The sequence below is a fragment of the Gigantopelta aegis genome, chromosome 12 (genome assembly GCF_016097555.1).
Source record: "Gigantopelta aegis isolate Gae_Host chromosome 12, Gae_host_genome, whole genome shotgun sequence".
Classification (NCBI taxonomy): Eukaryota; Metazoa; Mollusca; class Gastropoda; order Neomphalida; family Peltospiridae; genus Gigantopelta; species Gigantopelta aegis.
In genome coordinates this window covers 17,340,024-17,365,534 of record NC_054710.1, presented here as the reverse complement: position 1 = coordinate 17,365,534, position 25,511 = coordinate 17,340,024, and the positions used below count along the sequence as shown (strand labels likewise).

General features: G+C 37.8%; 2 protein-coding genes across 3 annotated transcripts; both read left to right on the top strand.

Moving 5' to 3' along the window:
• Positions 1-477: 477 nt before the first annotated feature.
• On the top strand, positions 478-14,861 carry LOC121385865. The gene is made up of 4 exons (XM_041516653.1): positions 478-505; positions 3,953-4,092; positions 10,321-10,562; positions 14,680-14,861. The coding sequence occupies exons 2-4, from the start codon at positions 4,016-4,018 to the stop codon at positions 14,859-14,861; spliced, it is 501 nt and encodes a 166-aa protein (XP_041372587.1). The 5' UTR covers positions 478-505; positions 3,953-4,015.
• Positions 14,855-22,153, top strand: LOC121386240. Of its 2 annotated transcripts, XM_041517073.1 has the most exons (5): positions 14,855-15,483; positions 17,769-17,914; positions 20,441-20,765; positions 21,280-21,332; positions 21,773-21,894. In XM_041517073.1, the coding sequence occupies exons 2-4, from the start codon at positions 17,807-17,809 to the stop codon at positions 21,306-21,308; spliced, it is 462 nt and encodes a 153-aa protein (XP_041373007.1). In that variant the 5' UTR covers positions 14,855-15,483; positions 17,769-17,806; the 3' UTR covers positions 21,309-21,332; positions 21,773-21,894. The 2 variants fall into 2 exon arrangements, with proteins under 2 accessions (XP_041373007.1, XP_041373005.1); XM_041517071.1 differs by lacking the exon at positions 21,280-21,332 and having other exon boundaries at positions 21,773-22,153.
• The last annotated feature ends 3,358 nt before the right edge of the window (positions 22,154-25,511 follow it).

Sequence of the window (25,511 nt, the reverse complement as noted above, 5' to 3'; positions counted from 1 at the left end):
AGATATTATCTGTATCCTGCACATGGGCGTATGGGGACTCTTTGATTTAGGGGGGCTGGAGGGGTTGATTTGCCCGAAATTTTACCCAGATAAAATTTGCCCGAATTTTCCCCACTGTTTTGCCCGAATTTGGCGGGGGAAAGGGGGGGGGGCAATTGCCCCCCACCCCCCCTGCCCACCACCCCCGGATCGTTCGCCCATGATCCTGCAGTCCATAAAAATTAAGGTGAAACGCTATTATTTCTGTTATTTCAGCCACATTGTACGATGATCTAGAAGTGAAATGAGCGATTTTGTATTGTAGGCTATGCGTGTGAATTACCAAATGTTTGACATCCAACAACCGATGATTAATAAATCAATGTGCTCTAGTGGTGTCGTTAAACAAAAACTTTAACTCGTCTGGATCACAACAAACTAAATCAGGCTGTAACTCGAACGTAAATACGTCATTCGGGGAATTCTTATTTCAGTTTCCGCGCCTGAAAGCTGTGGTATTGTGCAGGTATGTAAGCTGCTCTGGTAAAACCGATTTTATAAATTTGCCACGTCTCAACACGTCGTCTTTTCGTTGCGATACTGACGTTGTAGTTGTCGATCTGTGAAATATATCTAATTTTATTCGTGTTTAAGCAGTGTAACAGATGTTTGGTGTCGCCTTTTTACCTAGGTTTCGTATGTAGGCCTAGGTCACCAGTGTGGTAATCGATCAGCGCTACAAATGAGAAAACCAGTGTGACGGAGTGATCTTTTTTCGCCAGTTTTTATTTCAGGACTTTAAAATGTCTCAGGTAATAAGCCGAAAACACGCCAGAATCGCTATAAAGTGGGGTAATTTTTTTTAATTTTCCTTATGGGGCTTTGGGGTTTCGTGCCTGCGGCGTTCGCGGTTTCGCACAACACATTTTACACAACCATAAAAATTAGCCCCCCCCCCCCCCCCTAGTTCACCAAGGTAAACATCTACGGTCCGTTTTTAAACATTTTGACATTTATTGGACCCGATGTTTACAATGTTAATAGCAAAAACAAGCGTGCGATTTCCGCCCAGATTTCAGGCGGAATCGATACAACCATGGAATTAATTATTTCTTGGCGAAATATGAGATGTACTAACAAATATAAACACTTACTGTATAAAGAAAACCTCCCGACTTACGTTTTACGTATAAATAGACAGTTTGTCCAAATAGTAATCCTGCATTAATCCAATTGTCAGTTACGAACAAAATCTCGAATATTCCCGCCGGCCATTATGAGCATATTTAAAATGTGATTGAAAACTGTTGGCGGAATCGGATTATTTTTATTATTCGTCTCTGGTTCACGAGTTTCTTCCACGATAATAATAATAATAATAATAATAATAATAATAAATAAACTAATTAATGAATAATATTTTTTTTAAATCAGTTAATAAATAATAAATTAATTAAATAATATAATAAATAATTAATTAATACTTAATAAATAATAATATAATAGTAAATTACTGAATAATGTTAGTAATTATAATAAATAACATAACAAATAAATTATTGATTTAATAATAATAAATTAATTATTGATTTAATAATAATAAATTAATTAATTAATTTAATTATTAACAATGAAAACGTGTTTTTTTTCATTTATAAATGTTTCCATTACACACACACACGCACACACACTTATATACACACAAGACAGAGGGGGGTTGGGGGAGACAGACATAGAGAGATGAAACGGGGTAGCAAGAGATCACACATTTGCTTGTTTCTTGTTGTTTTCTTGTTAATGTGCATTATTCGTAATTAATGTGCTTTATTCGTAATTTAGTGTGCTTACCCATGTTTAACACACACTGGTATGAGGCAGTTGTCTCAAGCAGCAATTGTCACCAAGTCACACTTATGAATTAATTACATTCAACAACACAGTTAATATTCAAATGGTTACGTAGGAATCAAAATACACATCAGTTTTAGCCAATGTGCAGACAGGCACAAGGCAGTTATCACAAGCAGTCACAGTTATACATTAATTATTACAATAAATGTTCATCTGGTTACTAGGCAATCCTCAACAACACAGTTCATGTTAAATTAGTCAAGTAGGAATAAATTATCACGAACAGCAGTTGTCATCAACAGTATGAATGAAAACACATCAGTGCAATACAACTGTTGTTGAGGATAACCTCGCAACCATATGACAATGTTTTGTAATTAATGCATAAGTGTGACTTGATGACAATTGCTGCTTGTGATAACTGCCTTGTACCTGTCTGCACATTGCCTAAACCGATGTGTACTTTGATTCCTACTTAACCGTTTGAACATTAACTGTGTTGTTGACAATTGCCTCACAACCATATGAACATGTTTTGTAATTACAATGCTGTGCAGATTTGTTATGTAACTACATATGACTTATAGTACAATTTTTGAAAGTAGTTAAATGAATGTTTCAAGGAATAAATTAGATGGAGCTGACAATCATTATAACATTTTAGATTTACATGTATAAAATATTTTCAACAGCCAGTTTAACTTTCAAATTGTTTTTCCCCATTTCTTTGTGTGTCTATTCACCTTTCCCCAGAACTTGCTATAAAAGATTAATATAAATATTATGAAAGATTAATGAAACTATTATAATCAATGATTTTTTAGGTTGTGGGGTTGGGCATGTTAATTACAAGAAATTTATATTAATTTTTTTTTTTTTTTTTTAAATTAAATAAAAGTCCTAAAATAACTAATAACCAGTAATTATAGCTAAAAAAAAAAAAAAAATTAAAACAAAAAGAAGAGTAAAAATTAATAATAAATAAATAAATAAATAAATAAAACCCTTAAAATAACTAATGACCTACAATGATAATTAAACTAAGATTTTTTTTAAAGAAAAATAAGAAGAGAAAAACCTTTGAAACACATGTAAGCAATGGCCTGTAATAATAATATTTAAAAAAAATACTAATAATTTTTTAAAAAAGTAAATAAATGAAGGCCTTAAAATAAGTAATGACCTGTACTGACAATCATTATTTTTCTAATAATAATAAAAAAGAATAATACACCCCAAAACTTGAATGTGATATTATTATTAATAATGCATATAATGCAACCCACACAAAGCACATATATAGAAACATAAATAACAAAATAAATAATCAATTCCATTCAGTTCAACAATATTCTTTTTATTGCTTGATACGAATAATTCTCGTTCCGCAATATTTTCATTCCGCATTTTCGATGTGCCAGGATAAAAATAGCTTTCAAATGTTTAAATGTGTCATCTTCAAACATCTAATCCTGGAAAGGTTACCAAAGGTATTGTACTTAATATTTTTGTCTGAAATTTATTAAAATATGTTGTTGTACGTGTTGAGGCTCTTAAATAAAGCACATATGGCTGATTTTATTAAATCGTGATTGCAAATGGAAAATTCGATCCAATGGATAAACGTTACGGCACAGCAATAAACATCACAATAATAAATATAGTGCCGGAGACGTTTATCTTGATGAACTAGCCCCCCCCCCCCCCCCCCCCCCCCCCCCCCGCCCCCACTTTGAAAATCCGTCATACGCGCCTGATTTCAACTTATTTTTGTGCTTATATCTAATTAAGGTTCAAGCACGCTGCCATGGGCAAACACCTGAGCTATCTAAATGTCAATCACGCCGTACGGAGGGGGTCAATTAACTCCCTTTGTGAATCCGGTGACACTCAATTAGCTAGCCCCCGTAGCATTCTAGAAACTTAAAGAAAATGATCTTCTTAAATGTTTAAGGAGTTTTAGACTATTAACTACTCAGTTGCCGCCCCCCCCCCCCCCCCCCCCCCACCAAACAAAAAATCCTAGCTACGGCCCTGGTCATTTGATCCACTCATTATTATTATTTATTTATTTATTATTATTATTATTATTATTTTTTTTCTTTCTTAAATATGCTGATAGAGTTCAATTAAGACGAGTCTGCATACCACATATTATACCAAATAGTGAAACTCCAAAGAAACAATGATTCGCCGTACAGACCATGACTATAGACGTGGAAACCAGTGGAACTATGTGTCGTGGGCCGTCATTGTAGCACTGTGAGTAATTAGCAGTTATTATACATATATTTTAAACACACTAACCATGCGCGCGTGCAGGGTGTGGGCTTCGGGGGTCGACCCCCCCCCCCCCCCAGTGGTGTAGCGACCAGCGAAGGGGGGCCACGGGGTCCATTGCTCCCATCAAACCTTTTGTTTTTACTCTTTTAAATTTTTATAAACTACTGTGGGTTTAGCCCCCCCCCCCCCCCTCCTAAAATCCTGGCTACGGCGAGTGCCCCCCCCCCCCCTCCTTTCAAGAATTTGTTTTCTTGTTTTCAATTAATTTTTTTAGGGGAACATGTCTCAACTCTCATATATACTTCGTTCGCCAGTCTAGACCCCTCCCCCCCCCCCTCCAACCCCGGTAATAAAATTCTGCACGCACCTGCTAACCCTAGTTTTATACTGTGTAAGATATTTTGTATCATGAGTGATTGAACCAGTTTCGGTGAGCATAATATCAATATTTATAAACCGACAGTTGTTATCCAAATAGCTACCTTTTTATAAGCACTAAATTGGTCTCTATGCAAAGATCACCGCACGTGCGTTCAAAACTAGTATGCAAAAAAAGGAAAAAGAAATTATATTGCCCTTTTGTGGATTTTGAGAAAGCATTCGATACGGTACCTAGAATACAGCTTTGGCATAAACTACTACAGCATAACATAACCGGTACATTTTTTAGAATTATCCATCAAATGTATCAAGGTCTTAAATCAATGATTGTCGTAAATAATCAGCAATCTACTTTATTCCCATGTAACAACGGTATCCGTTAAGCTGAAAATTTATCCCCTATTCTATTCTCCCTGTATTTGAATGATTTAGAAGATTATTTATCTAGCCATGGATGTGAAGGGGTTTTCCCTACAACAGACAACCAAGATCACCTAATAGATATTGCTTTACACATGCTTTGCTTGTTATATGCAGACGATACTGCCCTATTATCAACCTCTGCAGCAGACCTGCAACACACCTTAAATATGTTTTATCAATATTGCAATAAATGGAAACTTAAAATAAACGATAACAAAACGAAAATATTGATTTTTAGCGGTAACACTAGAGATTATAAACATAATTTTAAGATTGGAAATAATACATTAGAAAATGTGAAAGAATACAAATACTTAGGAATTACTTTTACAAAATTAAACAACTTTCGAGTTACTAAGAATAGACTTAAACAACAGATTACCAAGGCCATGTACTTTGTACTATCAAAATCAAAGGACAACTATCTATCAACCGAATGTAAACTTAAAATGTTTGACTCAATGGTTCTGCCAGTTTTATTATATGGATGTGAAATATGGGGATATGAAAAAGTTGATTTATTTAATTCTGTAAAAATAAACTTTCTAAGACACATCATACCTGTTAAGAACGCAACACCAATATGTATGCTTTATGGAGAGTTAGGGAGAACGCCTGTCGAGTTAACTATATATAGAAGAATGGTATGTTACTGGGCGCGACTGATATCAGGAAAACAATCAAAATTGTCTACTCTTTTATACAAAATTATGTTAAATGAACACCTTACTAACGGAACTAACTATAACTGGATTAATACTGTTAAAAACATACTGAATAACTTGGGAATGGGTGATATCTGGATAAGACAATCTTTCATATCAGTAAATTGTCTCTCACAACAAATTAAACAAAGACAATGCGATCAGTATTTACAAACATGGAAAAATAACATATCACTGTCATCGAGAGGCAACACTTACCGATTATACAAACTATTTTTCGAAAGCTGTATCAATAAACTACCAGAAAGACTGTGGACAACACTCTTAAAATTTAGAACGTCTAACCATTACCTACCCTTTGAAATTGGACGTTAGAATAATATACTCATAGAAAATAGAATTTGCACATTATGTAATGTAATGGACATTGGCGACGAGTTCCATTATCTTTTTATTTGCCATTTTTTCCATAATTCAAGAGTCCAGTTGCTACACCCATATTATTATACGCGACCAAGTACTTATAAATTTAGAGAACTAATGGAGAATAAACGAATTGGTACCCTAAAGAAATTATCATATTTCATAAATATATTAACTAATGAATTCAAACGCCCTTGACTACACACACCATCAAAACCAAACATATTTAACAAAATACTATCATTATCCACTGCACCATATACAAGTTTAACAATCTATTCGTTTATAAGTACTTGGATACCCGTATATCTGTATTAAATATTTGTATTATTACATAATATATTGATGTGCGTGATTGTATGTGTTTGTATATGTGTTTGTGAATGTATTGTAATTAATGTATTTACTGTCAACCATCTTGTCACGTGTATATAACAAAATGATTATGTATACATTCCTCCTATGCCGTTGTGTAACGGCCCGAGTGTAAATAAAGTCTTGTCTTGTCATTTCATTAGCAGCAAATATTGTTAACTACGTAACCTGTTTCGGTGAGTGATACGTTTAGTGGTTTAGCTTACAGTAAAACCTTTCCAACGAAATCTTTCATTATTTTATCAAAACATGTATGTTGTTCAACAAAACATGTAATTATAAAAAAAATTATAGACATTATTTTAAATATTTTATGACAAATTAGAAAATGGAGTCCTCGAGAACCAATGTTAACAAACAAAAGGCGAATGATTTTTGCCCGAAACTGAATAACAACATTTATTCATATTTAGCAACAAAACAAAATGTTTTTTTTGTAGTTTTTTTTGTTTAACGACACCACTAGAGCACATTAATTTATTAACGATAGAGATATTCGGGGAAAATGTGCTAACCTGAAGCCTTTTGACCATGTGTGTCCATCATTACCCGCAAACTTAGTTGTAATTCATGCAAAAATGCGTAGTGATTTGTTTGCAGCCCTATATAGCCGTTTGGCAGTAATGCTAACATGAAAACCCCCCAGTGTTATTCGGATTCGGGCATTTTTGTTTAATTCGGGCAAAAACCAGCCTGCGCCCCTACAAAAATGGGAGCCCGTACGCCTATGCCGCCCCTTCATAATTATTACCATTACTGTCATTATCATTAAGAAATCTAAATCGTTACACCATGTTTTCGTTGTGCACCTTATGAAACAGTTTATTTGAAAGAAAAGTAATGGTTTACATGAAACATTGCGATTTTGTCAACTTCAACACGCCTACTTTTTTTCATCTGGCTTGGTGCAAAATGTGATGTAAGGTTAAAGTTTGTTTTTGTTTAACGACACCACTAGAGCACATTGATTTATTAATCATCGGCTATTGGATGTCAAACATTTGGTCATTTTGACACAGACATAGAGAGGAAATCCGCTACATTTTTTTTGTATTAGTAGCAAGTGATCTTTTATGGGCACCATCCCACAGACAGAATAACACATACCACGGCCTTTGATATACAAGTCGTGGTGCACTGGCTGGAACAAGAAATAACCCAATGGGCCCACCGACGGGGATGATTCCAAACCTCCCGCACAGCAAGCGAGCGCTTTACCACTCAGTCTGGCCTACGTGCGAGTGCGAATAATTTTTACATGCTCATATACCACTAGAGTTTCGAGCATGTCCGTCCCGGGGCCTGTCTCTGGATAGTCAGGACCGAAAAAAATTAAGCGGACAATTTTGAAATTTACATCTAAAAATTAAATAGTGGGCCTTTAAAATTTTGATGTGCATCTCTAATTAATATAATTAATAAAGAAAATTCTACTCATTAAATTTGGTCGCTAGATTAGATCGGGAGGTCAAAAAGAAATTAGATAAGATCGTTGGCCTGACTCGGGATGGATGGGAGGGGGGTGGGGTAAAGTTGAAAATGGGCAGAATTTTGAAAATAGCAATTAGTAAAAAAGTTAATAGAATTTAAAAAAAGAAAAAAAAAAAAAAGGAAAAAAGGGTTACAAGCCAAAAATAAAATTAATTGACTGCTCGGTCGAATATTTATATAATTTGGAGCATTTTAGAAGGACAATCCAAAAATAAATAAGAGAAAGAAGAGAGGATCAGACTATTTAATAATATTAAAAAAAGAAACTAATTTTGACATAAACCTTTGAACGAAGGTCTCAAAGTTTAAAGTCCGATCTATATGTCCATGTGAGTGGCCTCGTTAAGGCCGTTAGGGTGCACAGCTTGTAGGGACGAGATGGGTTGCATCCCATCAAGAAAACCACTAGATTGACAGTCAATAGACGTTGAAGGTGTAGTGCTGTGCTGAAATACAGATCTTGAGAAGCCGGATCCGTCTGAACGAGACAGAGAATCAGACTAGGGTATAGTCCAGTCGTCATGGGTTGGTATAGTGGTGCGGACGAGCCCGACTCCGGAGGATACGAGATGGTATCACAATAAAACAAAGTAAAGTCTAGAAAAGAGTAGTAGGGGCCGACCCCGCTTCCTATTTCTTCTTAGAGTGGGGCGGTTAATCTTCCAGTGCTGCTAGGACAAGCTCGGACATGTAGAGACTAAACGCGATCAACCGTGGCGTTTTGCAGAATGGCCGTCATACGAGTCACGAAAAAAACATGTCAACATAGTCAGACGGAGAAATGACGTGGAGGCAAGGAATCTCGCTAAAAAAGAATCCAACCTGGTGGTGCAAACTGTCGAAACGAGAAGCGTTCAATCAGTTCCAATGGCCGCATACATCCCGGTAGAAAACTTCACTTCGCTGACAAAAACAACGAAGTGAAGGATCCCGAATTCGAGCCGCGAAAGCACATGCAGTGTGCACAAGCGAAACAAACACGTCTTACCGCGTCGAGCTCCAGACTGGGAATGCTGGCCTGCGTGATGTAAGTAGTCGGTGGGACGGTGAGGTACCAGTCAAATTGTTCGCGGTAGTTCGGTCTCTTGAACACGCCATAGTTCACAATCGGCGATTCCCGAATATATCCGAGGATTCCCGAATGTATACCGATACAAACGATGTAACAACTATGCTGGCTCCAAATTCAACAAATTGACGAGGAAACTCTTGGAATGTAGAACATTTTAAAATGATTATAATCAGCTCTGGTCGTATTAACAGAGAATTATGGTCTACAGTTTTGTGAACTGTCGGAGTTAAAAAAAAAGAAATAAAAAAAGAAGTAAAATATTCGTTGAAATCTATATATTTAGATTGCCTTTCAATGGGGTGGGAGGAGGGGGGGTGTCTAATCATCAAATACATATATATTTTATTCAATTATGTTACTCTGACAGACGTTAATATGGCGTTATCCTTTTCAAGGTACTTTATTATTTGAACCAATGATTATGGCTACAAAAAACACACAAAATTAACGTACCACAGGGGTGGGGACTCAGTGACCCACACCAGGGACCGCGGAGCTGAGGGGGGGGGGGGGTCCCTGTTACCGTGCTCCAAATGGTGGAAATTCCATATCCACCCCAGCCTCACCCACCCACCCCACACACTTAAAGGTCCTATGTCAAAGTTGCAATAATGACGGTTCCCGCCAAAAATATTTATACATTTTTGCTTTGAAATATAAAGTTTATACCTTCAGCTATATGTCTGTAAAAATGTACAACCAAATAATTCCATTTACTGGTAGAAAACAAATTTAAGAGAAAAATGTTGTGTGTCTCACGCATTAACCAATGGCGTCATATCATTTTATGCATGCACATTCAACACACCAGGTTTACCCAGGATTCTTTGCGGTCAGCTGACAATAGAAAGAAATATGGTGGCTATGCTGTATTTAGCCAAAAACTATTTGTGAAATTTCTCTTGTTGTCCAGTGCAAGAATTTTTTAAATTATTATTCTAGAGTTAATTATGGGAAGATAATGCGTGGGGTCGATTAATTTGTAGATATTTATTACAAATATATGTGAAAATAACGTAAATATTGTAGCTTCAACTTTTACATAGGACCTTTCAATTCATTTTCGTGCTTATATCCAATTAATGTTTAAGCACGCTGTCCTGGGCACACACCTCAGCTATCTGGACTGTCTGTCCAGGACAGTGGGTGGTGAGAGAGAAGTCGGTGTAGTGGTCTTACACCTACCAATTGAGTCGGTTAAAACTCACTCTAGGTGGGAGCCTGTACCGGGATTTGAACCCTGTGCCTACCAGCCTTATGCCCGATGGCTTAACCACGACACCACCGAGGCCGGTTTAGCACCTTTCATACTCTCCGCATGGCCTGTGACGGCTGCTCGGAGTGCAGCGTGTCTTTAATATTTGTTTTGTTTTTCAGGTTTGCTATTTTAAGTGCGTTCACATATCTAAAGTTTCATGAAGATCGACGGGTGGACGGTATTATTGATGCACTGGCAGCCACGTGTGAGACAACAGAACCAGAACGTATGGGCAAATGCTTTAAAGAATTACTTTCAAATCGAGCCAACAGCGGAACGTTTCAGCAGTTTCACTTAGATGAGCTGAAAGAGAAAGTTAAAAACTTAGAAGCTTCTCTCGGATATCCAGCCCCCGATTCAGGTAAATAGCTCACTCGGAACTCCTCGGTCGACTCCACGAATCAAACCTCAGGGCTCGAACTTAAAACTGCACCGACGGCCGTAGGGAGAGAGCATCACCGAGCTCTTCAGCAATGGCAAAATGTATACATCAGTTCCCCGTTCCACAAAGCGATCTTAGCCCTAAGATCACCTTAAGTGCATAGCTACCGTATGCACTAAGGTGATCTTAGTGCTGAGATCGCTTCGTGGAACGGGGCCCTGGTGTACATTATCTGCCAGTATTTAACATTTGCACATTTGAAATATGTCTATATACAGCAAAATAACCTTTCAGTCATGTTTATTTCCTGAAAATATCACTTTTTAAAACATCGCCATAGGCAGGCTCACAACTGCCGTCGGTAAGCTGTTTCATCCATGGCAATTCTTGTTTAAAAAAAAAATTGCCATGGGAGACAAATTCTTGAGTTCGATCCCTAAAACCTTGGACGCATGACATGCGGTAATATTTGTTTTGTTTAACGGCTATTGGATGTCAAACATTTGGTAATGCTGACATATAGTCTTAAAGAAGAAGCCCGCTACATTTTTTCATTAGTAGCAAGGGATCTTTGGGGCCGTTCAAATATTACCTTATGCTTTTTTGGTCATGTGATGGGTGTGATGTAATTCTAGCGTACTGTTTTACGATATGGCAAAGTGCAGATACGCATTTCAACTCAATTTATAATCTTTATTGTGTAATATTATACCTCTAGTTATAACTACCTACCTGGTACGTTAAACATTGTCGCCGTAACAGTGTTTATGAAAACAAAATCTATATATATACTCTGTCAAAAAAGAAACGCATAGCCGAAATATTCATGGAATTATCTCTTTAACACAAAGTGGCATAATTTCGTTATTTATGATCGTATCACAGTCAAATTTGACATGAATATGTGACAATGTTCTTGCTATGGACCAAACAGCGTCGCACGAGGGCGCTCAAATCAGTACCTTGTGTTGCCACCAGCAGCAACAATCACTGCGCGACATCTCCTTGGCATAGACTGAATGAGTCTCTGAATCCGGGTACGTGGAATCCTAGCCCATTCTTTCTGCAGTGCATGTGGCAGTTGCGGAAGCGTCTGAGGCTCCGAGTCACGCTGGCGTACAAGTCTGTCCAGATCGTCCCATAGATGTTCAGTGGGGTTGAGATCTGGCGATCTTGATGGCCATGGCAGCACACTAATGTTCTCATTCTGTAGGAAATCCATTGTTACACGTGCCGTATGCGGCCTGGCACTGTCCTGCTAAAAGAGTTCTCTCTGATGATCCAAAATGGGAAGCATGTGACGGCGAAGAATTTCATCCCGGTAGCGTACAGCTGTCGGGTTGCCTTGCACAAACACAAGTTCATTTCTGCCTGTGTATGAGATGGCTCCCCACATCATGACACTGCCTCCACCGAATCTGTCAACTTGGGCGACGTAGTTGTTGGCAAAATGTTCATTGCGGCGTCTGTAAACAAGTTGTTGTCCATCACGTCGCTGTAGAAGGAAACGTGATTCGTCTAACGCTGAACCATACTCGCCACCAGTTTCCACCCCTGTACATTCGTGCACCAGCGAACACGTAACTGTCGATGTTGACGTCGCAGGACGGGGCCAACATATGGTCTCCTAGCCCGTAAACCAGCTTCTCGAAGTTGGTTCCGAATGGTTTGTGCAGACACCCTTCTCAAACCAGGTATGCGTCCAGTAGTGTTCGTTGCTGTGGCAGTTCAGTGACGCAAGTGCAGAACCCGGATGTAGCGAACTTCTGCTGCAGTTGTTATGCGAGGTCTTCCACTTCTGGGCCGGTCTTCAGCTGATTGAAACTGCTGGTACCTGTCCCAGAGACTGTGAAATGTTGCTCTGATGGTCGTTCATGTGGCGTACGACTGCTGACTGCGATCAATCTAATTAAAGTTAGCTCCACTATTACATGTGGATCTAAAGACAGCCATTTGGAGCTCATGTCCACCAATCAAAACCTTACTTGCAGAATCCTGCCAGCGATTTAAAACTAACAACACTGCGTAGTCCCCAATGTCCAGGTAACATTTCGTCTGTAAATAATAATTTAAATATTGACCAATCACACTTCGCCTTTTATAACGTTATTTGGGAGCATACAAATTCTATAAATATCGGGCGAGTCTATTTTAGTGGCCGCAGTACAGCAAACCATACCAATACGTACGGGTGGGTTATCAGTTTTCAATTTTACATTAAAAATGATTTATTTATTTATAAAATTAAAACAAACTAAATCAGTCTTCAGTTTTACATTACAAAGTATTTATTTTATAGAGCGTTGATAACTGTTTTAATGCATTCGTCTAATTCACACGAAACATGTCTCGGGTTACCCTCAGGATAATTCGTCTAATGTCTTTTCGTCAGAGTTTTTAAATCACTGCGTTGATTCTGCCCAAAGTAAGGTTTTGATTGGTGGACATGAGCTACTGGCTGTCTTTAGATCCACATGATAATAGTGGAGCTAATTTTAATTAGATTGGACTGCGATTCACCTAACTGGAGGTGGCCTATTCAATTTTTCGATTTGGCAGGCTTAGTCTTGGCATCTTGTAACTCGTCTACGTCGAAATGGAAATGAGTCATCATTGCAAGTATTGCAGCTTTAAATTACCCATGACTACCCTTATCCTTTCCCCGAGTTTACGTGCATTAGAGAAAATTGACCATAACTGTCCCGATTTCCTGCTATTGTCGCTTACATGTCACAACGTGCGTTAAATTTGTTTTAGAGCATTTGGGCATGCTGTCACATTAACAAACATGTTCAGAACTCGGGTAGAGAAAAAAAGAAGATATTTTGTCTAAATCAAACACGGGTCTTCGTTTAACCCAATGTCCTCTAGCTTTCTTACCGTCAGAGTATATATTTTAGTAATAAAAAGTCCAAAAGTACGTTACGTAAGTACGCTGTTAAATACATCCACCCACCCTCTACAACGTTACATAACGTTTAACGTAAAAGACCCCACCTCGAGCGTTACGTAATATTAGAGACGTCGATAACTGTATCAAATGTCCGTCTAGCTCTCTGTCGTCAGAGTACTCGGGTTAGAGAGCGTTGATAACTGTCCAAATTAATGTCTACATGTCTTACCGTCAGAGTACTCGGGTTAGAGAGCGTTGATAACTGTCCAAATGTCCGTCTAGCTCTCTTACCGTCAGAGTACTCGGGTTAGAGAGCGTTGATAACTGTCCAAATGTCCGTCTAACTCTCTTACCGTCAGAGTACTCGGGTTAGAGAGCGTTGATAACTGTCCAAATGTCCGTCTAACTCTCTTACCGTCAGAGTACTCGGGTTAGAGAGCGTTGATAACTGTCCAAATGCCCGTCTAACTCTCTTACCGTCAGAGTACTCGGGTTAGAGAGCGTTGATAACTGTCCAAATGTCCGTCTAACTCTCTTACCGTCAGAGTACTCGGGTTAGAGAGCGTTGATAACTGTCCAAATGTCCGTCTAGCTCTCTTACCGTCAGAGTACTCGGGTTAGAGAGCGTTGATAACTGTCCAAATGTCCGTCTAGCTCTCTTACCGTCAGAGTACTCGGGTTAGAGAGCGTTGATAACTGTCCAAATGTCCGTCTAGCTCTCTTACCGTCAGAGTACTCGGGTTAGAGAGCGTTGATAACTGTCCAAATGTCCGTCTAGCTCTCTTACCGTCAGAGTACTCTGGTTGGAGAGCGTTGATAACTGTCCAAATGTCCGTCTAGCTCTCTTACCGACAGAGTACTCGGGTTAGAGAGCGTTGATAACTGTCCAAATGTCCGTCTAGCTCTCTTACGGACACAGTACTCGGGATACTTCTTAACTCACAATGAAACAAAAAATCATAAGATTTACCACAGACATCAAAATCAAGGTGAAATGAAATGATTTCAATTTTCAGGGGATTTTAGAGAGCTATAGTTTGCATTTACCTCCATTTTGTCAGATGATTTCACTACAACAAGTGATGGATGCTTTCTTATTTGACCTTTCAGAGGATTTTAGAGAGCTATAGTTTACATTTACTTCTGTTTGTCAAATCGTTTCACTACAACACGTGATGGATGCTTTCTTATTTGACCTTTCAGGGGAGTTTAGAGAGCTATCGGCGAGACTGGACGAGGTCACTGAGCAGCAGAAAGAGACTACGTCACTGTTAGAGAAAACCAAAACAGATGTGTCAAGCCTCAGAACGGAACTAACCGAACTCGATCAACGCATGAATGAAAAAATGATGAAATCTAACTCTCTGATGTCAAAACAACGGTGAACGAGAAACAACTCCAAGCAGATAACGATCGTCTGAGAAATGAAGTGAACGAAGTGAAGGAGAGGATGGATAGACAAGATAACACTGTAAGTGGTTTGCAGTCAAGTCTGGACACTCTCAGCAGAGACCACAACAATGTCACGGTGTGGATGGATAGACAAGATAACACTGTAAGTGGTTTGCAGTCAAGTCTGGACACTCTCAGCAGAGACCACAACAATGTCACGGTGTGGATGGATAGACAAGATAACACTCTAAGTGGTTTGCAGTCAAATCTGGACACTCTCAGTAGAGACCACAACAATGCCACGATGTGGACTGCAGTGAGTAATAGAAAAAGGAGTGCACGGTTTGATTGAAAACCACAAAAACGTTACCGAGTGGACGGCTAAAGTAGAAACCGGGCTGTACGATTTGACTCATAATCAGTCTAACGTGACGGAGTGGACAGCGCACGTGGAGAGGAACACATCGGACTGGATAGCTGCATTTGAGAGGAACACGTCGAACTGGGTAGGAAGTCTCGATTATCGAGAAAGTAGTCTAGAGAACTTCGTGGAGTTCAGCAAACACCAGACCAGAGAGACGTACGTGGAACTCTTCAGCAAAGTGAGATACCAGTGTAAGTACACGTGCTTTTTACTTACAGTTAAAATGTAAACAAACTGATACCAGCGTTAGTACACGTGCTTTTTACTTACAGTTAAAATGTAAACAAACTCTGATATCAGCATCAGTACACGTGCTTATTACTTAGTTTAAATGTAAACAAACTACTAAGCGTGTATGTACACGTGCTTATTACTTGCAATTAAAATGTAAACAAACTCTGATACCAGCGTATGTAGATGTGCTTATTACAATTAAAATGTAAAAAAACTCTGATACAAGCATAAGTACATGTGCTTATTACTTAGTTTAAATGTAAACAAACTCTGGTACCCGCGTATGTACATGTGATTATTACTTAAAATTAAAATGTAAACAAACTCTGATAAAAGCGTTAGTACGCGTGCTTATTACTTACAGTTAAAATGTAAACAAACTTAGGTTTCGGCATAAGTACACGTGCTTATTACTTACAGTTAAAATGTAAACAAACTCTGATACCAGCGTTAGTACACGTGCTTATTACTTAGTTAAAATGTAAACAAACTCTGATACCAGCGTAAGTACACGTGCTTATTATTTATAGTTAAAATGTAAACAAACTCTGATACCCGGGTAAGTACACTTGCTTATTATTTACAGTTAAAATGTAAACGAACTCTGATACCCGCGAAAGTACACATGCTTATTATTGACAGTTAAAATATAAACACTTAGATACCAGCGTATGTGCATGTGCTTATTACTTACAGTTAAAATGTAAACAAACTGCGATTCCAGCGTAAGTACACATGCTTATTATTAGTTAAAATGTAAACAAACTTAAGTTTCGGCATAAGTACACGTGCTTATTATTTACAGTTAAAATGTAAACAAACTCAAATACCAGTGTAACGTTACAAGTGCATTTACAGTTTTCATGTAAAAAATTTTGATGTGTGTGTGGGCTTATTTTTACAGTTAAAATGTTTTGAAAACTGATAGGTAGTACAAAATTTGTTATTTGCAGTTAAATGCAAACAAACTCAGATACCAGCGTAAGTACACTTGTGGCATTTAAATAAAATGTAAACATTCCTTTGTTTTCCAATTAAAGCTTAAAATGTGAAAAAACTGATACCATGTAAGTACACAGCTTATTCTTGTTAAAATGTAAACAAACTCCAGTGGTACAGCGCTTAGTACAGGTGCTTATCACTGATAGTTAAAATGTAAAGAAACTCAAATACCAGTCCTGTAAGTGGGAAAGTGCATGAGGTTTTAGTGCTACTTTTTTCTGTCCTGGACGAAGGAGCCGGCTAAGTTGACACCTGCGTTTTTGACAGGCAAGTGGTAACACAAATTTGTTCTGAATGTGCAACCAGTTAAAATGTAAAAACATATGACCTGACCTGACCTGACCTGACCTGACCTGCTTTATTAGTATGTGTAACTTACATATTGAGGCAGCGGTTTTCATTTATATCTTTTTATTGACCAAATGTCAAACAATGGAAAGAGACATAAAAAAAAACACCGAAAAAAGAAACACACTTTAGCAGCTAGTGTTCGAGATTAAAAATTTGGGACAGTATCCCAGTTGAATACTAACATTTCAAAATCTGGTATCCCATCTGAGAATTTAGTATTCCACTTAAATGAAATTCATAAATAACATCGTCACAAACTTGGACGACACTGTTCTCGTTCCCAGTCTATTGCAACGCCACATTCACAATAGCGGAATTCATGAAATTTGCAATCAAACGGAATCTATTTTTGAATAATACTAACATAAATTAATATTTAGCAGTAATTTAAAAGTGATTCTGACTTTATTAATGATAAACCTAATTGTATCAATTTTCTGCAGATGTGGAATCAATATCTCAAATAAAATTTGAAGGGAGGAAACATCAAACAGTCCAGTGTAGCATTAGACTGGGTATGAGTTGGGGGAGATATTGTTATGGCATAGCATTAGACTGGATATGAGCTCGAAAATACTGTTACTTAACTTCACCAACAAATGACGGCTTTCAATGTTTAGTGAAAAATAAAAACGCAGGAAATAATAATTTAAAAAAACAACATTATATGGTATCCCGGTGGGATACTGGGTTCTTGGAAGTCTGGTATCCAAAATTTAATTCTGGAATCCCCGGAATATCGGGATACCGTTAATCTCGAACACTGCGTTACACATGAACCAGTTGTACTTTAAAATAGTCCGAAGTGTCATTAAAAAAGAATTTGTTTCCTTATTAACCAATGTGCTGACGTGTCGTTAAACAGACATTCCTTTCATCTCTTCCACAGCTTTGCTGCTGCTGCTGGTTCTGGTTGCGTACGTCTGGATGTTGGCGTTGACGATGTGTGTAAAACAGAAGTCGGCGGCCAGAAGCAGTCTGTACTACCCCGAGTCACAACACTTTAACCGCACTCCTCACAGACCAGACCAACTGGTAACTATAGTCCGTCCCATCAGTTTATGAAAATGATTTTTGTAAATAATTTAAGTTTGATTTGATGTAAGACGAAAAGTAAAAGCATTTTGAAAATAACATAAAAATACTACTTTTTTTAGTGTAATTTACAAATCATTTGGCTCATAAATAAATAAGTTGCAGTGAATTCCATAGCATTAAAAAAGGCATTCTCTGCGGGGCGGACTACAAGTCATCCGATTCAGGAGGGCGGGACGTATCCCAGTGGTAAAGTCCTGACCTGATGCGGTATTGGTCGGAAATCGATCCCCGTGGGTAGGTCCATTGGGCTATTTTTCGTTCTACCCTGTGCACCACGACTGGTATACTAAAGGTCGTGGTATGTGGTATCCTGTCTGAGGGATGGTGCATATAAAATATCCCTTGCTACGAATGGAAACAATGTAGCGGGTTTCCTCTCTAATACTATATGTCAAAATTACCAAATGGTTGGCATCCAATAGCTGGTGATTAATAAATGAATGTGCTCTAGTGGTGTCGTTAAACAAAACAAACTTTAACTTTGATTCAGGACCTCAGTTTCTAGGAAGAATAGTCCTACAGGACCTTCATTCCTTAGGAATCGTAGTCATACCGGGACTTGATATACCAGTCGTTATGCACTGGCAGGAACGAGAAATAGCCCAATGAGCCCACTGACAGGGATCGATCCCATGCAGACCGACCGCGCATCAAGTGAGCATTTTACCACTGGGCTACGTCCCGCCCCTAACTGGTAACTAAATCACTTGATTCAGGACCTCGGTTTGTAGGAACAATAGTCCTACAGGACCTTCATTCCTTAGGAATCGCAGGCCTACCGCGACTTGCATACCAGCTTTATTACATTTGTAGTTTGTTTACATGGTGGTGTCAAATTAATCAAAGTATATCTGGCAGCCTTCATTCCGAAAGTGTTCGACTTTAATTACCATTGTTATTATTGATATTATTATTATTATTATTATTATCAGGAAGTAGGCTCGTGGGTTTAAATAGAGGATTTGGCAGCCTTCTTTCCTAGAGTGTTCGACTTTAATTACTATTGTTAGAATTTATATGATATAACACTTATGAAATAACATTTTTATTCCATTTGTACTAAAGTCACCTCCATCTGTGATATGAGCACAAATTTATTTGATGTCATTATTATTATTATTATCATTTTATACCTTACAGTAGGCTCGTGGGTTTAAATAGAGGATTTGTCACGAACACATTTTTTTAATGCCAATTTGCAAATACACAGGTTAATAAAATAACCGAGTTTCTGACATGTTAATCGGTATTTGTAGAAGGTTCATGTATTCCATTAGGAGCAAAGAATCTTTTTTATGCACCTCCCACAGACAGGGTATGAAATAACATTTTTATTCCATTTGTACTAAAGTCGCCTCCATCTGTGATATGAGCACAAATTAGTTTGACGTCAGGCATCTTAACTAAATCATTTAAACACCTTACGGTCAGGTATACAGGTCTTGTTGCCTTGTAAACGGTTTTTATGACCCATTAACAGCAACACATTATTACCTAGAGACCGTGCCAATTTGCATATCATTATTAAATAGGTTTGTTTACATGGGTTAATACATTAAATTATCACATGGGTTTATGACATGAGTGTTCGATAATTACCATTATTATGGGTTCAAATCAGAATATGTTTTATGATTGAGCTCTACTTTTAATAATAATAATAATAATAATAATAATAATAATCATTATTATTGTTATTGTTATTATAACCTAGTAGGCTCGTGTGAATACAAAGAGGATTTCTCACGAGTGTTTTTTAATGTGGAAAATATCAACCGAGTCTATGTTAATCGGTATTTGTGGAAGGTTCTGTATTCTATAACACTTATCAAATAACATTTTTATTCCATTTGTACTGAAGTCACCTCCATCTGTGATATGAGCACGAATTAGTTTGACGTCACGCATCTTAACTAAATCATTTAAACACTTTACGGTCAGGTATACAGGTCTTGTTGCCTTGTAAACAAATTTATGACCCATTTACAGCAACACATTATTACCTAGAGTACGTGCCAATTTGCATATCATTATTACATAGGTTAATACACGAAGTTATCACATGGGTTTATGACATGACTTTCATAGGTAAGTTATAGGATAAATATATTTATCATGTATTAGCTAGCATTTCCAGTGTAATCAAAGTATGTGATATTTTTCAGATCACATACTTTCAGAATTTGTTAACTTTGCAGTCTTTTCTTTCCTCATTAGAGACAATGAATCACAACGCACGCATTGTTTTTCACACATATAATATACATACATACACACACACACACACAGACACACACACATATATATATATATATACACGACTTTCTTCTTTTCTTTCTCTTTTAAAGCTTTTTATCCTGTTTTCCTTTTCAGAGAACAAATCTAGTTATTCGGCTTGACTGTCTACTTCCACACCCCGCTCCTTGTCTCCCCCAATGCTAAATAACCAACCTTAATTTGCAGAGCTCCTTCCAACCCTATCGATCCCCAGAGGCAGCTCGACGTCCCACCACTGATGTTTGTGTTGTGGGTTTCTATACCGAGACGAGTCGCACCCATCTGAAGAGTGTGCGAGACATCTGCACTGCGTCTGCGACTGGAATGCAAGTCCGGGTTGAGGTGACTGGGTTCACAGTGCACCGACACGAGGATCTCGGATCGATTCCCCTCGCTAAGGTGTACGTGATGTTCGTCGACTTCAATGAAAGAAACGTCATTCTGGAAGATCCGCGTAAAGGACTTGGCGACCTCCGGCTGCTCACCGTCTGCTCTCTGTGGGCTCTGGGCGGTAAGCACCATTTATGTCTGTTTTTCTGTCTGTCTCCTGTCTGTCGCCTGTCTGATAATCTGTCCATATATAGTCAGACCCATCTTCCTACAAAGAGGACTTGGGGATCTCTGGCTGCTCACTGTGCGCTCTTTGTGGGGTCTGGGCGGTAAGCACCATGTCTGTCTGTCTGTCTATCTCCTGTCTGTTTTGTCCATATAATAATCTTTACAAAGAGGACTTTCTAGTTGCTAGACATGCGCTCTGTAGAGTCTGGCCGGAAACCACTATGTCTGTCTGTATGTCTGTCTGTATGTCTGTCTATAGTCAGAGCATCCTCCTACATAAAAAACATTTTGTGAATAATTTCAATAGTTTGGCGTAAGAAGAAAAGTTAACTATTTATGTATATAAAAAACGTATTTCATACATTTGTCTTATATGAACAAAAATATAACAGTCTGGTTTCGCAAAAAAAAACAAAAAAAAAACCTCTCATGTGAAAATATATGTCAAGTTATCTTTGACTTTGCAGTCCTGGATTCAATGATGTTGTTCAGATAACAGCAGGGAAAAAAATTAGATCAGGTGAGGTTAATTTTGGCGGGAACAGGTGGGGAAATACCCAGCGTTCAGTGCTACTGTTCTAAGAGCCACTGTATTCAATCAACCATCACCTGTCACTAATTACACCTGCCACCGAAAACATAACAATCCAATATCCAATCTAAACCAACCAACCGATAACATTACCCTCACTATTAATATATAAACTGTAATAAGGTAAGTGACTAACTATAAACGATTAACACCCGAAATGTCTAATTAATAATATATTTAATGACACAACTTCACTGTTTACAACCATATAGCTGTGATATACATGTGTCAGTCTTGTAATTCGGTTGTCCGTCTGTCTACCTCTTCACCACTTTCTCTGCCCGTCTGTATAACCCTGACACATCTGTGTGTATAAAAAAAATATATATATATATTTATATTTTTTTTTATTTTATTTAAACTGCTAGGTGACGTCATACTGGTTTACGCGGGAGATCTGGGTTCAAAAGGCCTGGAAGAAAATGAACTCTTCAACTATGGTCTGACGTCAATCAACCACCATGCGGAACTCTCAAAGCTGAAAAACCAACAAAGGATGTTGAGCGTGCACAAGACATTTACTCCATATCAGCGCAACCACATCAAGGACATAGTGGCAGCGAAATGTGTTTAGTTTTAGTATTGCGTTCACCCCCCGACACTCCCTTGAACATATTATATGATGATTTAATTGTTTATTAAAGGGACATACCCTAGTTTCAACCCGTGACAATCAACACTAAGTTTAGTTAAACTACAAACCTAAAACACATTTGGATAAAGTTAAAATTGAGTGAAACACTAGTCTGTGACTTTGAAATGGTGAAATACCCTTTAAAAACAGACTAAAACTCGACTCCATATCTGTTTCTTCTCAGACGCATGTGCGTTTTTAAAAATATGAGAAATGCATTTTGTGATATTAAAACCACCAGGATGACCAAAGACACTTCGAATGTACGGAAATTGATAATCTAAACCATAAAATCTCTATAAAGTATGATTTCAGTTATCAAAAACGGCTATAATAGTCCAAAATATATCTTAGTTTTTAAAAACTAGGGTATATTTATTAAAGCTTCAAATGATAATATACATAAAATTATACAAAACAGACATAAGATATATTGCCACCTAGCCTAAATAGAGTTATTGGACACCTAAATTATTCTGTTACCTGAAACTAAAATAATGTTACGATATAATAACATGATAACAATAATAAATATACGTACGTGCGTGCATGCGTGCATGCATCCATCCATCACACACACACACACACACACACACACACACACACACACACACACATATATATATATATATATATATATATATATTGTGATGACTGTCCAATAACTTTCTTAACTGTGTGCTGTGATCTGGACTTTTCTCACGTAATTTTAGTATTGGACAAAATAGAATATTTATTTTTACATCAACATCCAAAATTGCTTGTACTGTGTAATCCTCCAACAGTAGAGACATGTTATCACAAACAATTCTCTGGGCTAATGCAGTTTTGTCGTGTTCGCAGTATTTCGAAACGTTCTTGTTATTATTGATCGTTTGGATGCATAGGCACTTGATGACAGTATTTTAAGGATACTAAAAGTTAACCATTTCCCAATGACACTAGTACATGCACAACAGTATTTTAACTACATTCCACAAAGCTTCATACTCTTTACTGCCAGCTGCCAACAAACCATTTCCCAATGACACTAGTACATGATACGGTGGTTACTGCATTGAGTCAGATACTGAAGTCAAACCATTTCCCAATGACACTAGTACATGATACGGTGGTTTCTGCATTGAGTCAGATACTGAAGTCAAACCATTTCCCAATGACACTAGTACATGATACGGTGGTTTCTGCATTGAGTGAGATACTGAAGTCAAACCATTTCCCAATGACACTAGTACATGATACGGTGGTTTCTGCATTGAGTTAGATACTGAAGTCAAACCATTTCCCACTGACACTAGTACATGATACGGTGGTTACTGCATTGAGTTAGATACTGAAGTCAAACCATTTCCCAGTGACACTAGTACATGATACGGTGGTTACTGCATTGAGTTAGATACTAAAGTTAAACCATTTCCCAATGACACTAGTACATGATACGGTGGTTTCTGCATTGAGTTAGCCACAGGCCCACTGTGACCGAAAGCCTGTTGTAATCAATAAATGTCTACTATTGTTTTAAAATAGCATTTTGTTAAAATAGCAGACGCCTACCCCCTCCCCCCATGTGCAATAAATATTCAGTAGTATTTTTGTTTTGTTTTATTTTGTCCTTAACATCACCCCATTTACAACAGAATATTATTCCCGGCCAGGACGAACTGAGAAGTTTTCCCGTCCCACTGCAAAGTTTAAAACACGAAACTACGTGAACTTTTCCCATAATAAGTACACTTAATTTTACAGCTTAAGTTGCACATATTTCCAAAAATACCTTATGATTTGAAATAAGTGGTATTAAAAACACTTCATCAGGACTATAAAAAGAACAAGGTTTGCAACTCCGACCATCTCGGACGGACGTAAAGTTTAACCTTTCAGGTCAATCAATCAAAAATTAAATAACGTCGGGGAAAAGATCGTACAAAATACAAAAAAGTAAACAGATATGTGAAGCTAAAAGTATCCGAACAGGTTCAAAACATTTCCAATTTACGGCTTCCATAGTACTGGAATGTTGCTCACTAATAATATACATTGTCCAATAACTTTCAAATTACATGTTATGTTAATATTTGTAATATACACCGTAAATGAAAATAATGCAATATAATTTTCTATCGTGGTATTAATTAATCACGGAGTTAATGTTGAATAGAAAGAAGCAGACGACAGACTAAAGCTTAGCAGTTTATGAGTACATGGTTCATACAGGCTTAAACAGATTGTTTTCAAGGACTTTTCTGCTTGTTTTCAAAGACTATTTTTCAAGTACACCTATACCGTAATCAATTAAATGCAACCCATAAGCATCTATGACATTGACTGTAATACCAGCCTAAACCAATAAATAGTATTACCTGTAGGCTTTTTCTGTGAAATTGTTTTACGCTAATTTTAGATTGAAAAAGCAATTACGAAATGCTAGTTTTATGTTTATGCACTTTAGACATTTCCAGTATTAATTGCAAACGGAAGCTGGACCAAAAAGCAATTTATTCATTGAGCAATTGTGTGCATAACGTAATTATTAAATGAAATGATATTTATTTCGTAAAGGTAGATCTCTTCCTAGCGTAACGTAATTTCTGATTGGCTGTTATGACGTCACGTGGTACTTATGACAAAGTATAAAAGTCTGACGTCAATGGACAAAAGAATACCGGCTCCTTCTACCTAATCCCAAAGATCATTGCTGCTGGCGGAGACACCAAGGGAACTAGAATGGGAGAGATGGAAGAGGAGGACAACATAAGGAATATCAAGCAATTTGACAGGGGACGGAACCCAAAGGAAACTCCAGAACTCGCTGGCCTTACCTCCCGGACATACATAATTACATGGAGTCTCCCTGGGTTGTCATGCCACGATCTGAACAGATCGGGCCGTTTTAAGGCCATATGGGCAACCTAGGGAGACACCTCAACATCCACAGTTCCTAATTACTGAGCTACTCTCGGCCTACCAAAACTCCAAAGCTATACGTAACTCCATACCTTTTCATTTAGACCGACCATTCATAATTACGCCTAATTTCCTTCATAAAAAATGCGCACCCATTTCCCTTTGGCTTAATCCTACGGGATATTCCAAATTACAAAGCACCATACCACCCTCCAACTGTTACCGGCTTCGGTCGGACTGCTGGTGCTCCCTTGCACATGTCAGTGCAGGCGGTCCCTCCTCCTCCAACCCAACCCTTTCCTGTCCTGAACAGGCATGCGCTACAACAGCTCGCTCTGAATGTGCACGTTAAACACTTTGGTCTGGGTCCTGGACGTCAAGGTTGTTCTCCCGCTCGTTCGCGGTCTGACAAGCAAACATTACAAGCATGTCTTGTATTACATACATTTAAATTGACACTGGAATAATTTTAACTTATATTTTGAAAGTAAATTTTATTAACTTACCATCTCTATGTAATTAATTTACTGGAGATACAGTCCTCACTGCTTTAATATAACTGGAGCTGA